The sequence below is a fragment of the Protopterus annectens genome, chromosome 8.part0, assembly GCF_019279795.1.
Source record: "Protopterus annectens isolate FY-2018-M chromosome 8.part0, PAN1.0, whole genome shotgun sequence".
In the NCBI taxonomy this organism is placed as follows: Eukaryota; Metazoa; Chordata; order Ceratodontiformes; family Protopteridae; genus Protopterus; species Protopterus annectens.
The window spans coordinates 291504559-291522006 of record NC_056741.1 but is presented as its reverse complement, the minus strand read 5'-3'; the positions used below and the strand labels follow the sequence as shown (position 1 = coordinate 291522006).

At 36.6% G+C, this 17448-nt stretch overlaps 1 protein-coding gene across 4 annotated transcripts in view; it reads right to left on the bottom strand.

The window, feature by feature from the left end:
- The window catches only part of MEF2D (myocyte enhancer factor 2D), a 1758957-nt gene that overhangs the window by 492572 nt on the left and 1248937 nt on the right, over positions 1-17448 (bottom strand). For all 4 annotated transcript variants that reach the window (XM_044079787.1, XM_044079789.1, XM_044079788.1 and 1 more), the window contains exon 6: positions 4886-5023. In XM_044079787.1, the coding sequence (XP_043935722.1) occupies positions 4886-5023 (138 nt within the window). The remainder of the gene's footprint in view (positions 1-4885; positions 5024-17448) is intronic.

Here is a 17448-nt window from a genome sequence, read left to right as displayed (position 1 = left end):
AGTCAAATGACAGCTAAAGGAATCAAACCCTGGCGTACAGGATGCACTTGTCAATAGCTTATAGACATATTCTCTTGTGTTAATTACCATACCAAATGCAAGAATGATACATGAAAATTAGTATGTGAAATGGACAGCAGTACTAAAGCATGTATCTGCATTAACATGTTTCATTCACGACTAATACAAGACAGAGTGGGAATAGTCCACAACGTCTTATGATTTGAGTCAGGATGCATATTTTCAGTGCAATCAAAAATTCAGCAGTTACATGCTAGTCAACCGACTTGCTATAAGCAAACACATGCCAACAATGGCATGTTTTTCTGCACTTTCCAATCAGAATACAACCAGCCCAACTATTAAAGGTGGGCAACTTAATGGACAGTGAACTGTGACAGATGACTTGATAATCAGGCATTTGATATCACACTGGTCCAAAAATTCACAGTTCAGTGTAAACCATTGTACATATATATGGAGAATGTTGTACCTTTTTCCTGCTTTTGCTTATTAATATTTTGATATAACCTGAACATTTTGTTTTATTAATAATCCAGACTAAGTGGCATTATGTACTTCCTAAACCCATTTCTTGACAGATCTAGCCTTACAGGTGACATGAAATTCATGGGCATAACCAGCCATACATAAACATTTTCATTTATTTATTTTGTGCAAGGAGATGGCTAGAATTTTATTTATTAATTTTAAATAGCTAGCTACTTTTTTCTGGAATGTATATTTAGCAGCAAAAAGGTACGCCGCACAGAAACATTCACTTTGAGTCGGGGGATGGCTACGGTCTAGAAACTGACAAAGCATTTCAAAAATTCCAAACTACATCAGGACAGATTATCCAAAAACTAAATTTTAAGGACAGAGAGGAATGTTCAACACTACACATATCAAGGAACACTGCAATGGCAGATTTTGTTTTTCAGCACACTGAATTTTGTACTGAGGTTTTTACGAAGAAAGCGTAGTCATTTTTTTTTACTCCTATTTTTTGTCAAAATGATTGCAGTGTAATCAGTGAGGTGGCAGTAAGGAATTGTTTTCTGACCCCAAGGCTGCATAATCTTGGTGTTAGAAATGTGGCACTGTGGACATACAGGGGATGAAACCTTCTTGTAAAAATGCCTTTTTATGAGTTTTTCCTGAAGGTAATCATATATGTGATGTGGACTTAAAGGTTTCACAGTTTACTTTTGCAATGTTTCCCAATTCCTTACTCAACTATAGATCCTATCGGAACAAGCACCTGCAGCAAAAAGGGCCATTAATAAGCAAAACATAACTTCATAGCTCAATGGATAAAGTCTCTATTTACTGCATGGTACTTGGTCCTAAGTTTTATTTACTTATTTTGCTTGTGATTACTTGGTTTTTCCAGTTGGGTTTCATAAAAAAAAAAAAAAAAAAAATTCAGAGATGGCCCAGGGAGAAAAGCTGCAACATACAAACATTTTTAAGCAGGCATCTAGTAATATACAGGAACAGATGTTAAGTGATATGCATAAACAATTACTCATATATTTGCTAATTAGTTACATTCATATAAAATAAAGGAAACTATTGCAGTATAGGACATTTATGCATTAAGTAGATGTTGAATTCAGGGTTGGGAGGGTGGCCTAATGGTTAAGGTGTTTGCCTTACAAACACAAGGTGCAGGGTTTGAGTCTCACAAAAGATAATTAGCTAGGCTTAAAATGGCTCGCAAGGGCAGTTAGCTTAGTACTAATCTATGAACTATGAACTATGAACAGTGATCACTTGTACAGGTGGACTAGTGGGTTTGCAGACAGATGACATATCTTGTGATTAGTCTTTAAAAAGTCAAAGTGGAAGTTAAGGAAGGAACTCAGTAGAACAGAAAATATTAATATTTCAGTTAAGAGGTGGGGTATTAAGCAGGATCAGAGACAGCTATACATGGCTGTAATAAGGTTTACATTAGAAATATTGAAGTGGAGTGGTGAGCGGTGTCACAAAACTATGTAAACGGCTGGGAGATGCTAGTCAATCTACTCTGGTATTGGTGAAGATTGGTTTTGGAGTATAGGATTCTGATTGAACAGAAATGGATACAGGAGCAGATGTATTCATTTGACAGGTGAAGTTTTAGGTGTGTTTTGAATCAGTTTACATTATGAATGGATTTCAGTGGTGGTGGGAATGTGAGTTCTATACTTTACACTATTCGAATATAGAGTCACATGCAGTATTAGATGATTTGGTTATAGTGATAAGTGATTTTTCTCTGGAGTGAATTCTATTGGGGGAAGTAGTGTTGTGCTAAGCTGTTAAAGGCTGGGCAATTTTCTGATTTATAGAGAAGTCTGAGTATTGCAGTAACCTGAAAAGGAGCTGGGAGATATGGTATTTCAAATAAATTTAATTGTGTGTGTTATACTGTTACAGTTTATTGCAAAATTGTCTATCTTATACCACTGAAAGGTTTGGACAGTTATGAGACTTGGGCTAGTATAAAGGAGAGATGGCAGTAAGAAAGTAGGGATATACATCTTCTGGCGATGTCAATGAGTTAAGCTTTTGCTCTGTATGACATACCTAGTTTTTTAACCATGTATGACAAATGTGGATGAATTTTAACTAGTTACCTGACATGAAACTTAGTAATTTTGTGTGGTTCACTTGTTTTGTCATGGTGTTGATGTCAAAGACAATGAATTGTGTTGTTTTGGTAGAGGTGTGCTTTGGGATAAACAGCAGTAAATTTTTGTAGTGTTTAGAAGTAGGTGTGAATTGTTTAGCCATGTTTTAGCAGGACACATTAGCATTTTGAACTAGGGTTAGCATTTTTCTATCAATGCACAGTTCACTGGTTGATATATTAAAAAGTAAAGATGCAGTATAGAGCCCTGTGAAACACCAAGAGTTACTTGCAAGAAGGTGGAGAAATCATTTTTACATTAAAATGTTTGTGCTTTGATTAAGGGGTAGCTATGGAACCACTGCAGTGGAGAGTTGGCAAGTCCTAGGGATGAGAGTTTAGGTAAAAGTTTCAGAAGGGAGACTTATCAAAAGCTTTCGATAAGTCCAGAAAGATGGTGGAAACTATGCTTCTGGCATTTCTATGGGTTTTGGCAGTATTAACAAAATTCAGCAAAGCAGTAATTGTACTGAGATTAAGAGGGAAGTCATGATGGGGTGAATACAGACTCTAATGATCTATGAATACATTTTTCTAATATTTTTAATTTTGATAAGTCTAAATTATGTGACAAGAATGTTTTGTTTGAAAGTCAAACAACTTTTACCAAAAATATCTCCTCTCTGTATCTGTGCTTATCTACGCCCATCTATCTGCATGCCTGTCTATCCCCCCACATGCACTTTTAAATTAAAAGGGCACACTTAATATACCTGATAAACCCCCTAGTGGTAATACATCAACTTTCAAGTGATACATGACCAATATACTATAAAAGAAGGCAGTCCTTATTAAATACAAAATCTTAAAGTGGTTCTGCCTCTTCTGAAGACACTATGAGGGGACTCAGTTTTGTACATGAATTAACTTTGTATAATTTCTAAACATCTGCAGCTATGCATCCTATTGTCTCTACAGCAAGATATGAAATAAGTCCTAGCCTGCCACCCAATGGCATTAGAATCAAACATCCACAAATTAGCAAAGATGGCCACTGTAAAACTAACTCTGCTACTGTTATGAAGAAAGAGTGATGCCGCTGCGTAAATAAGCTGCTGTACAACTTACTTTGCTATCATTACAAGCAGAATGCTGAGATCTCTTTTTTGGAAAATAAACGTAATTTTTAGTGGAAATGTAGTAACTGCACAGACAAGGCAGATGAAGCAAGTTCACACAACTGAAGTCAGGCTTTCATTTAACTATACACTTTATTATAATTAAAAGAGACATTTAGCTGAAATATGTATTAAGAAAAAAAATCTGTCTTGGTAGTTTTATCATTTTCATGATGCTCATTTTTTCTTGGAGTTCTGATGGGATGTATGTATGTTAAGCAGGGACACTGAACTTCACTCATGAAAGGAGACCCTTGTGACATGTTCATCTATGAGACGTATGAATGAACTAAAATGACAAGTGTGAGGTTCATCACTGTTGCACAAACTGAGAATCTACTATTACTACAGTATTTGGCTAACCAGTTTTGTTAGACAATAAACTGTCTTTCGGCTTTTCCCGGTTAGGGGTCGCCACAGCGGAACGAATCCGCTAATGATTGGCAGTAGATTTTTACGTGCTGGCTTGCTGGGCCTAACACATAACCTTCAATGAAGGAAGGCCCATTCACGCATGTCGACACACAGAAGATGCTCTAACTGAGAAATAACATAAGGAACTTTCATTTTAGTGGTAATGTACAGTGTACTCAGTGACTTTGATGTGTGCTTCTGTACTACGGATATGATGCTGAATAAAGAAGGTCCCTAGTGTCATCTTTATGGAAACAACAATATATGACTTTTCCATTTCCCTACAAAAGTTGCATCCTGCAAGCCAATATGGGTACACAGAACGTTTAGAAGACAAATGGGTTTGTGATAAAATACAGTGGTTTAAAAGTATATTACTTTCTTGAGTCCCTCTTTAACATTTTTAGCTTTTGTTATTATTGCTCGTATGCAGGCCTGCTCACCACAATGCTCCTGGTACTCACTGTGAGCTTATAACTCTGCATCATCTTATCAAATTCCTCATCTATTTTTTTATAAGTTTCCTCCGTCCGTGGTGTCAACGTAAACAGATCATCCACGTCGGGGCTCTCACATTCCCTGTGCTCCTTCTTGTTCAGAACCTGTTTTATTTGAAATAAAAAGAATACAATATGAAGTTGATTCTAGTCAATAACAAAGAGTCAGTACTTACACCATATCTTTTGAATATCACATCGAGGTCCTCAGTAGCTTTACGGAATTTGTCTTCCATGAGCGGACTCTGATCAATCGAGTCATCACCCTCAGGTTCTGGGCTGTCACAGCCATTAAAGCCTTTTTTTCTTAAGGTCTGAAATTATAATTTCAATTTTTAGCACTGACAAGTCTGCTGAAAAACAATGACATAAAATTTCATGGACTAAGGAAAAGGGTGCAAACACACTTGTAACAATATTGTCTTTTGGACTTTTCCATAATACTGGCAGGACATGGAAATGATAGCAGACGATCACTAAAATTCTCAAGATGATTTCAGTAAGCATTTTAAAGCACATAAATTTGGCAGCCACATTTATATATATGTGTGTGTGTGCGTTTATGTGTGTGTATATATATATATATATATATATATATATATATATATATATATATACACACACTGTTGTCAACAAGAAAACACTCTCTTCTTTCTCACAAAAGTACTTTGCTACAAAAGCAATAGTTTCAGTATTTCCGACCTACAAAAAGTGATATTTCACATTCCTCTTCTATTAGATGAGTGACATACAGAAATAACACTTATTAACAAACTACAATTTCTCCACCACTGCCTTCCCTATATCATAAACCTAACCAGTAGGTAAACATAACAGAAAAAATCATGATAGCAGATAAAGCAGATGTCAACAATGTCTTTCTTATCAACAATACACATACACTGAGCAGGCAAGATCCTACTTTCAACCATGGATGATGCCACAGTATGTACATAAAATGACTGACTTTAATAATTGGCTTAATTTCTAATGTCACTTCAGAGAGAATCAAATATCTGTCACCATGGGTGGACATGGTTAACAGACCACGTTGCTTTGCCAGGGATGGTCGGCACACCACCCCTCCTCCGCCAGGCTTTTATATATTGGCTACAAGTTTACCCACCTTCACACAGCACTTTTTAGGCAATGCCAAAATGACAAAACTACCAACATAGCAAAAAAAGACTCAAAGCAACCTTAGAATGTAACTGCTCAATGTTAGGAGCCTAAACAAACAAAAAAAACACACAGTTCAAACCCTCCAGTGTCTGGACAATACAGACCTTTGTGCCATGATCAAGACTTAGTTTAAAGCTGTCAACAGTATTGCATCAGTATAAGGCTACTGTACCTTCCACACATTTAGACCAACAACAGTACAGACTGGTGCTAAAGATGGAGGTGTTTCAATCTGGACTTTAACATAAACACCATGGAATAGAAAGTACACACTTCAAACAGAGATTCAAGCATACTGGATCCAGTACACACCAACATGGCAAAGTGTAGCTAGGACTGAAAGGGCCCTCCTGGTTCTTTGCCTAGTAACAACCTATGACCCTAAAAATAGGGTTGAAATAAAAGAACAAGCATATAGCGCCTTTTTTGTATACTCCTAGTTAACACCCAAAGCCCCTTATGGCATCCAGAACTTTCTTGGTTCTGACTTTTTAACTAAGTGACTTACAAGCTTATAATATGCAGAAACAGAAAGGACAAGGCTTTATTAAAAAAAAATTACACTATGACTGTTAATTTAGGATATCCAGCAGTGCAAAAGCCTTGATTATAATATGCTTTTTAAGTTGATTTTTCAGAAAAAATGTTCTGGAATGCAAGGATATGTGCAGGCTATAAGAGGTGCAACATTTCCACATTACATAGGTGTTAATGAGTTAAGAAGCAACAGGCATTACTTACAGAGGCTGACAAAGTTAAAAATATTGCAGAATAAGGGGAATCTCAGTGAGCAAAAAGAGAGACAACTGCAGAGTACTAAAGAGAAAATAAGGGAATATTTGGATAATAAAGAGGAGTTCAGAAAGACTGATGTTAAGCAACTGTTTTTTTATAATAACTCCGGAGCACAAAAAATTTTAACACAATGACTAAGGCAGCAGAAAGTAGAAAGGGACATTGTCAAACTTTAGAGAGCTTATAACAAGAAAAAAAACTCTGTTGAGGCACTACAGATACTTTCGAAATTTTATGAAAATTTGTATAAAGCAGATAAATGTGGAAATCAAAAAAGAGCACAAATGAAAATACTTATGGAAGACTTAAGAATACAAAAGTTAGACAGAGATGACCCTCAACAATCAAACGGTAAGATAGGAGCAGATGAGATAAAAATGGTGATGTATAACAAGTCTGTAGGGAAGTCTCCAGGAACAGATGATATTCCTGTGCAAGTTTGGAAGCTAGGTGGGAAAAAAGTCATAAAGATCTAGAAGGCTTTGTCTAGCAGTATTTTAAAAAGAAGACAGACAAAAACACCCTAGAAGAAAACTGTGGTGGCTGTAATACCTACAGACAGAAAAGATGCATCAGACTCAGCTTCACATAGACTAATTTCAATTTTGTACCATGATTACAAACTGTTTATGTCTATAATAGCTAAAAGAATGGCAAAAGTTTTGCCAAAAGTGATAGATGTGGATCAGTGTGGAAGGGAGGCAAACATTTGACAACATTAATAAAACGATGGTCCAGAGGGAAGCAGAATATAAAGAAATGCCACTGCTGTTGGTAAGTCTTGATGCAGATAAAGCATTTGACAAAATAAACTGGGATATTATGAAAGAGCAATGGAAGCATTTGCATTCCCTGACACAATACTAAGGTTAATCAGGAGGATAAATGAGGGATTGGAGGCAAAAATTAAAGTGGGAGGGTTCCTCTCTGATAAGTTGTGTCTGAATAGAGGAACCAGGAAATGTTGTCTTCTTTCATCTGTGTTTCTTGTATTTGTACAGCCACTGGCAAAGAAATAAGGGACTCAGGAAGGATATAATCAGTACTGTAATCAAGAAAAGTTGGCTTTATTTGCAGATGACATTATTTTATATCACTTTGAGACAATTTCAAGTCTTTTATGGGTATAAAATTAATGAAGTTAAAACAAAGGCTATAGCTGTAAATTATGTACCTACACATGAAGTGGTTTAGCAATACCCATATTTATGGGGAGGTGATAAAATGAAGTACTTTGGGAATGTATTTAAAAGGCTTCTGTTTTGGCAGCTAAGGATATGTGGGAAGAGAATAAACAAAAGAAAATACAAAAACTGACCGACAGGAAGATCTTGTTTATGGATATTGACAGAAAGATACAAACACTGAAAATATTTTGGCTATAATTCAAAGTGGAAAGGGATGATGATGAAACAGAAAAACTTAAGAAAGAAAGAGAGAATGGCATTTTGGAAGCAGATCCTTAAGAAGAATAAAAACAGCAATACAGATGGCTGACATCAATGATTGAAACAATACTAATTTCATGAACTTTAATCATACCTTGAATTAGGAATGGGGTCCATTCCCGTCATGGTATTAGAAACGCAAAAGATTTGGAGAAATTTTAAAAAAGGGAGAAACAATATTACATTCATGAGGTATCATTAGGTTTTCTGACAAGTAAGCCAGCATAAGAATAGAGAAAGGAGATTTTGCTGAAAGAATGACTGCAATTTGGAGTACAGAGAATAGGCAAGAGGGGCTGGAATTTAGTGAAGAAAACTAGCAAAGGAACCCGCTACTGGGAGCAAATAATGAGAGTGGGAAATGTAATAGAATGGGAAATGGCTAAGAAGACATTTGGAATGCAGGCTAGAGACTGCCGTCCATTACAGAGATGAATATCAAGAGTATGAGAAAGGGATAGGGGAGCTTAAGCAAAAGACCTGTTCCGGTAAAGGGTTTAGTTGAAGCTACAACAGAAACTGCTGTTAAAAAAGGGATAATTAGTATGGCATATAAAATATTGCACACTAACTACAGGAACTAATCAGAGGAAGTTACAAAGGTAGTGCAAGGTTTCAGTGCATTCCACACATTTAGACCAGTAGTTGCACAGACAAAGATGGACTGTGGATGGGTATCAATATACATCAATAAAAAGCATACCTCAAGGGTGGTCACAGAATGATGTGCTGGAGTTCCTCCATGTGCAGATCACCACAGACAAAACTCCTGTACCATACCCTAGCCAACTATAGGCCACCCTGCATGTCCCAAGAAACTCACAATGCATACTTTGATCTACTGGAGACACTTACCATTTGACCTAACACCTACTCATGGGAGACTTTTATTACCCTTCTATGGAATGGGAATTCTACATGGCCTCAACTCTACAGCCACAGAGATTCCTGGACTTTGTAAATACAAACACTCCTGTCCAAATAGTGAGTACGCCCAGTAGAGGCTCCAACATACTGGACCTTGTGGTCACAAATATGGGAGAAAGCTACCACCCCCATGTCTCATCCTCCCTGGTGAGGTCTGACCATACAGCTGTCTTCTTCAAAATCAAAATTAACTCCATAACCCCATTAAAACCATAACAAAAATCCACGGCAAATTATCTTTTATTAACTGATGGCTTATCAGAATTCAATACTCTTCCAAACCCTGAGAACACAGCTGCCTATGCCAAATTGCAATCAGAAACTCTGTACAACCACATAAATGGCTGCAAGGCGGCTGCTGTACCTACCAGAAGCAAGCCCAGGATTAACTTTAGAAAAAAATTACCCTGATGGCATCCCGAATTAAACAGGATATACAACAAAATAAACAATATAAAAAAAGTATCTCAAAAATCATGAAGGGTAATTCCCATAAAGACAAAAACTCCCTTATCAAACTAAATAAGCAACAAAGAGGGCTAATTAGGTCAAGCAAAGCAGCTCTGAGGTTAAGATAGCCTCCCAGATGAAAGAAACCTCAAGAGCAGCACAAAGCAGTGTGCTGAACTGGTGGTTAATGGTGACACTCACTACAGCCAATAACACAGTGTCAGTTGAACCCGATAACATCCCAGGATGCCTCCTGAACAGTTTAACATTGACTTATCAGGATCCCTGCAGTCATTATTTAACTACAGTCTTAAAATGGGCTTTGTGCCACAGGAATGGAGGATTGTCATGGTCATCCCCTAATAAGGCAGGACCTGTAACAGATCCTGGAAACTACAGACCCATTAGTCAGACTAGTCCTATTTGCAAACCATGGAATGAATTATAATGGAAATTATCAACAACGACAATGGAGACCTCCATAGACTGGATCCATACCAGTTTGGCTTTGTCAAAGGAAGGTCATGTTTACTGAACCAGGTGGATTTCTTTGAAAGGGTCAGTAAAGTAATGGATAAGGAAAAAATGGTGAATAGTGTCTACCTAGAACTGGCTAAAGCATTTGGATACAATACCTCACTCGGGCATTGTCAACAGACTTACAGAACTAGGTATTCACCTAGCTCACTGATAGGACCCAAGAGGTTAGAACTAGTGAGGCCACCTCAGTGAAGAGGCTGGTCACCAGTGGAGTCCTCCAGGTCTCTGTGCTAGGCCCACTTCTCTTTGGCATCTGCTTCTCGGATGTCAAAGCCAATGTCAAAGACCTCTTGCTAACCAAGTTCAAAGATGATTGCAAATTACAAGCAGCCACTGAATGCCCCCACAATGAGAACCACCTTCAGAAAGGTCTAACACAAACAAATACTTGGTGCCAAAGCTATGGCCAGTACTTCTTGGGAAGCTGGCCATCCTAGGTAACTATGTTAGCTTTAAAACACTCCTAAAAGTTGAGTTACCTGTCAGGGATCTGGGAACTCGTATAGATAGTAAACCAGCTTTTGACCAACATGTGTCCAAGGTAGTAAAAAAATCCTTCCATGTTGTTCAACTTATAAGCAAAAGCATGGCATCTAGGTCCAGAGAGGTCAACATACCACTGTACTCTGCACTCATTAGACCCACCATAGACTATAATGCCCCTTTTGGTATGTGCCTAACTAGACACGTGCAGCAACTGGAATGTCCACAAAAGTTCCTTACAAAAAGAATATGGGGAGTAAACATGATGTCCTATACTGATTACCTCAAGGCCCTGTCTCTACTCAATTTCATAGAAACTTCAGAGATATGATATTTGCCTGGCATACAAAGCACTGCTGGACCTTGTTTTGATGAACATTTTGTACATTCACAAAACAAACAGCATCAGAACTACTCATTTAAAAGGCATACATTTTGCTTGTGACATAAACAGGACATGTTGGAGAGGCAGTTATGTTTGTCACATAATTCCCATTCTCTGGAACAGGCTCCCTAACCATGTGAAGCATATTTTCTCCCTATTCCTATTTAAGTTCAATTTGGACCAATGGATGGGTAATCAGAAATGTACCCCCTGGTCTAGTGCCTCTGTCTCTGATGGACAGAAGAAGTCAGTAAATCACTCCTACATAAATCAAAATTGTGGGCCACATTTAGGTTGCACTACTATTCTTATACGGGCACTAGTGGACCTTAGACTCGTATACACTTATGAACATAAAAGAAAAGACTGGGAAGACAGATTGGAAAAGGAATTTACAAGGAAACAACGGGAAGACATATGTATGGCTCCCACGTATGCAACAAAATCTAGTCAGGGATTTTTCTTGCTAGTGCTTGCACAGGTATTTTTATACCCCCCAAACAGACTCCAAAGAATTTTTTCTCAGGTAGACAGTAAATGTTGAAGGTATGATGGGGAAGAAAGACATAACTGGGAACATAAGTTTTGGGAGTGTAATGAGTTGGCAGACTTTAAAAATTCCTTGCAAAGTACTCTGTCAGAAATATTGGGTGAGCAAATAATGACTCTTTTGAACTGGGGACACAGGACTTGAGTGGCATAGACATAGTTAGGCCTTGTTAAGTTTAATTCCGGTGGCTGCCAAAAAAATAATTACTAGAAAATGGAACTCAAAGTTTAAACCAACTGCCATTAAAGTACTGAATACTGCAACAGAGATAAAAGAATCGAAGTGGGATAATTGAAAAGGGGTATAAGCAAATTACATAGAAATAAAAAGAAATTGTGAGAACAATACATGCAGAATAATGACATGGAGGAGGAATGCTGTTTAAAAAGAAGACAAGAAGTGAGCAATTTATGCAGTGTTGGACTAATGATAGTTATACAAAAGGAAGTATATGTATAAAGTATACAACCATGAACATGGTATTATAGTTTGTTTCTTTTATATAAATGTGTGCTTGCCAATATCTTCAAGTAATAATTCAATAAAGATGTTATAAAATAAATTTTGTCTGTAAGTGCAGAGATTTGAGCCACATAATACCTCGATCACTCATTGATTTAGTCCTATTAGCATGTCCATTGGAGGGACAATATGGTACATATTTTCAGGTACAGGTCATCAGTTTGTCTTTTGAAGACTAAGTTTCGTGACTCCTGTATGTTGAATAACACTATCATTTTAGAAATCGTATTTCTCTATTAAGGTTACTACATACAAGGATTTCTCTCCTTCTGAAATGCAGTGACCTCCGCTCCAAGTTGGGTTAAACAGGTTCAGCTTGAAGAAGAAAAGTCCTTTGCATGAGAGTAGTGGAAACTCTACTCCGGCATGCAAAACATGCTCTTTGTTCACTTGTGAATTTTCAGATGTCCAGTTGTTAATCCAGTGGGTGCTGGTGAATGGGATATCATCACACTATTTTCCAGTCAGTAGTCACAGATTTGTATACAACAGCACTGACGCTGTGTGTGTGTGTGTGTGTCTTCAATTCTTTTACCAAAGAGAATTTTATGTCCAGTAACCAGCACATTTTCCACTGCAATGGATTGTTCGTCATCTTGCACTTGGGAGTTGTTTTTGCTTTGCTTCATGGTTCAAATCTAAGAAAGGCTGCTACTTTCAGAATTTGACTAGATAAACTCCTTGCTGGTTACATGCCAATATCCTGTCATTTGTTTACTTAAGGTTGGAAAACATCCAGCTCACTGCACTGTGAAATGAGAAATCTCAGCAGCATGCCTAAATTTCAGAAGGTGGAAGTTAACCCCTCTGAAGAGAGGGTCATAAAGGAACTACAGCTGTAAAGGGAAAACATGGGTGCTGTCTGCAAGACTGTCACCATATTACATTCTGCATGCATAAGCAATAATATATATGCACTTCTCTGCAGTGTCTGTACTGCTCGTGTCACAACGATTTGTGACTATTTTTTCTTTGTCATTTTGGCACTGAAGCAGGGCATCTGTATTGTAAGAAACTTTGGCTTGTGGACTATGCGAAGACATTGGTGGGTCATTTTCAAGGATGGGTTTGGTTCCTCTCACTGCAGTATGTCTTTGTGTCCCCCTCACCATTATATGAGACGTGGAGGAAATCATCAAATAAGAAAGTATATCACCTTTTCAGTGCAACAAAAGTAATGTGACTATTAAAGGAAGTAGGAGAGTTAGTTGTGCAAACATTTATCCTTAAGTTTTTACGACTTGATTTTAATTTGAATAACTGACAGCAAGTATAACTTCTAGGCTGTCTGAATGTTTTAACTTGCAACTTCTCATAAAGTGAGGGAAGAAGATAGTAAGGAAAAGACACAGAAGTATTTTTAATACTTTTCTAAGATGTATATGATTAAACCAATAACTACAACAGCATTCCTTCCAGATCAGGAAAACCAGGACCTTCACTGTGTCTTTGATATACTAATATTTAGTCATGGGAGTGAATGTCATATGTATACACTGATACAGGAGGTTTAGAAGGTGGCAGAATAAAAAGTGATAAAATAATATTTGCAATTAACTGCCAGAAAGTAGTGATGTTTAGGTAGAACATGTATTTGTAGTCTTGTTATTTCTATGTTATTACAGCTGAAAGATGAAGGAAGTTACTGAGCTTCATTGACCAAAGAAAGATGCAGAACAATCCACAGGTGTTTAACCTCAGAGTTGTGCTATTTTAAAGAGAAAACTTTCTGATCCTGATTTTAAAACACAATGGAAAATCTTAGATTGAAATTTTGTCAGGGTTAGTCTTATAAGTAGAAGGACTTTAAAAATGCAGACAAGTAAATTGCATAGTAAGGGAAGAGAATGACCTAGATAATATAAACAGAAGAATAACCTATTCAAAACATTAATTCTGAGTATCTTGTTATTGAATGTGATTTTGTGTCCCACTGAAGATTCTCTAATAGCTTGAGTGAAAAATTCAAGTACAAGTGCAGATAATGCAGGGGACAGTTAAGTATCCTTGACATGTACATCTGTAAAGATGAAATCTAGATGAAATATGAAGATCAGTTTTAATTAATGCCAGGGAGCCATGATAATTATTAAAGAGGACACTGACAAATTCCATGAAAATAGCTGACAAAGATAAAAAAAAAAAATTCAAATACAGGTATTCAAATGTCATTCCAGCATCTGGATGGATATGTACAGACTGAATATAGTCTATTAACCCGTTAACAGGTGAAAAGTTTTCTAATTACATATGGCAGTAGTCTGACCAGTAGGTTCCACTCTAACCCATTTTTCATTTTACAATCCTTAAAGACCTTAAGATAACAATCAACCCATTTGTGCCGCCACAGATGACTTTAAAATAACCTGTTTTGCTGGAGTACTAATTGTATTAATGAAATAATTTACTTTTAGTTGCTCAGAGGAATGAATGAAAAATGGAACTTGAAACTGAGATTAGCATGCCAACACACAATAAAACATGTCGATGTAACAAGGTTGGCCATTTTATGCAATGTTACTCTGTAGCTAATCATTTGAAATCACCTGCTAGAGCAAAAAGTCTCGATGTTTATCTGGTGACCTCAAATTAATTTGAGTAGAGATGTGATTAGGAGCACACACAGCAGTCATTGTTAACAGATTTCCATTGCAGAATATAAAAATGTGCTTCAGCTGTTTGTTTATTTATTCATTATAAGACAAGGGCAAGGAGCTGTACATGAAAGTTTACATTGACCAGGGTGTGACCAGTGTATGAAAGCAGCAAGTTGAAATATGTTACAGAGACAATTATCAATTTCTCCCTGCTTATAGTAGATAGCGAATCTTGAGCTAAAAAGTTGGTTCTGGGTGGTAGAAAGATGGACAAAAAAATCAAGAATAATTAAAAACCATTAGGCAGTTGTTTAAATGGGCTACCAGAGATGGAGGTGCATGTGTATGAGAGCAGCAAGTTGAAATATGTTACTATATCATTATGTATTTAACACTCCTCACACTTTAACATCCAAGAAGTGAACAAGGCTGGGAGGTGGTGAAGCACATGCTGTGTAAAAAAATGCATATTGCAACTGGTGATGCAGAAACAAGGCAGTTGCAGGAAGCATATACATGGATGAGGTGAACTGAATTGGAACAGGGCTGTATTAAGGCAGGGTCAACTTTGAATTTGGCTAGAGTATACTATAAATAACAGGCATGTACCACTTCACTTGCTAAAGAGTCTTTCTCTTCAGAATACATGACAGAGTTACTTTGAGAAAGTGACTTTGTTTTAGGCATATGTGTTATTACCATGTTGCTGGCACTATATACCTCAGATGCCTGTCAGCAACTAATAATAATGGTCAAGCTATATATTTCAAAATTAATTATAAAAACACCAAGACCTAATAATCCAGGAATGAAATTAAAGAAAAGTCACGATAGTAACATCACAAACTGTCAAAAATACTTCATCAGAAACAATCACAATAATCAAAAACACATGGATTTATTCACTCCACATTAATTGGTAATTAATTAATTAAACTTTCTCATACAATTATACACTGATAAACCAGTATTCAAACATTCCTAAAAAAACAAAAACATACAACTGTTAAATATCAATACAAAATACCATAAAATATGTGTTGATTTCAAAACTGTTCGCAGATGACTTGCTTTTTGTTACTGAAGCCAATGAAGGATTAATCTTGGACTTCGTGAACAAACTAAATAACAGATCTGAGTTTTTCAGGTTTTCCCCTAGGTAGTTACGGATCGTATGTTGACTTTTTGGATGTGAGAATTATTTGGAATAAACCTTCATCCACAGACTGCTTCTTCACCCACCAATTTACAGTCCTTTATTGACTGTGTACACATCGCTTGTCTGATTATGATCAAACAGAAAAGTATGGTCAGAGTAGTGTATTTCAAGCTGTTTCACTTAAGCATACAATAGCCATGTCAAGCCAGATCATCAGTGAGGCAAAAGTTAATTACCTTGATCCACAGATTGAATCTGTACCCATCAGTTATAACCACTTTATCAGCTGCACACACCACATATATCTAATTGTGATGTAATAAATAATAATAATAATAATAATAATTTCACAGTGAAATACTTCAGCACATTGCTGTCATACATGCAGTACACAACCCAATGTAACTCCACTCACTGTGTACCTCAGATTTCTTTCTGTGATCATGACTGAAAAATAATGGCCACAGATATGTATTTCTTGTTATTGCTGTTGCACACACACAAACTGTAACCATTTCATGCCCCTATGACACAACATGCACACATATACACACACACGTTACATGTGTAAAATGTAAAAATGCATATAGTCCTGTTGAACAGCATAGTCAATTAGCAACCTCAGCACAAAGCAGAGTAGAAAACTATAGCATTATTTGATTTAAAAAAAAAATAATGCAAAAAGCACAGTATTCCACCTGTCACTGTCCAAGCATAAGAATTCTTTCATTTTCTTTCAGACTGCATCAGGCACCAATTATTGCAGGCAGCCTGAAAAATGGGAAGCAGTTGCTTAGTGATTTGTTGAGCAGCCCAACCAGCTCCCAATGAACTATCATTTCTGCTGTCAAGAAATAGTAGAAATGCTTTTAATTATTTATTTAATTGACATTTGTTAACCGGGGAAGTCTGACTGTGTCAGAAACCTATTTTCAGCAGAGGCCCAGGGAGAAAAGCTCCACATAAAGTACTTGTATGTAACAGCACTACTGTATTTAGAACTCATACTATCAATATGCCATGCAACAGCTCACATTGACTGTACAAAAAAGTAACTTTAATTAAAAAATTCTCATGTTTAAAACTTGTACTTACTACTCCTTTGTTATTGTTTGTAATGTGTTTACAAACTCATAATTTTCTTTACTTCTTTGTAACTTTAAATTGTTATTTTTGTACAGTGGAGATTCTCCCTAGACCTCCACTAAAAATGGGCTCTGTTGGCCAGTGGACTATCCCGGTAAACAAAAAGCAAATAAATAAAAAAAAAAAACATTTAACAAACTGACAGGTATTTATAACTATTGATTTTTGTTCTGATACAGACAAATATTGTTTAGTTAAACTGATATATTCTAACACAGAAATTTAACAGTATTACCTTGTTGATTTCAGAAGAACACATAATAGGCTTATTTTGTATAAAGTAGTAACTTTACAGTTAGATTTGGAGTTACAGAGTTGGTTTCAGATAGGAATTATTGAAATTGAGAAGTGTAATAACAGAGGAAAGAGCTGATTAGAAGGGTAGTGGGGATAATAGTGTACAGTGGGAGCTGATAGAGGATCTGGGTTTAATAAGTTGAAAACATCTTATTCTCTGTTAGAAAATATGTGAGAAAATATTGGCTGTTTATAAATCAGTCAAACTGAGTATGCCAACTTGGGTCCCTATTACAATATTGGCATTCATAATGCAGA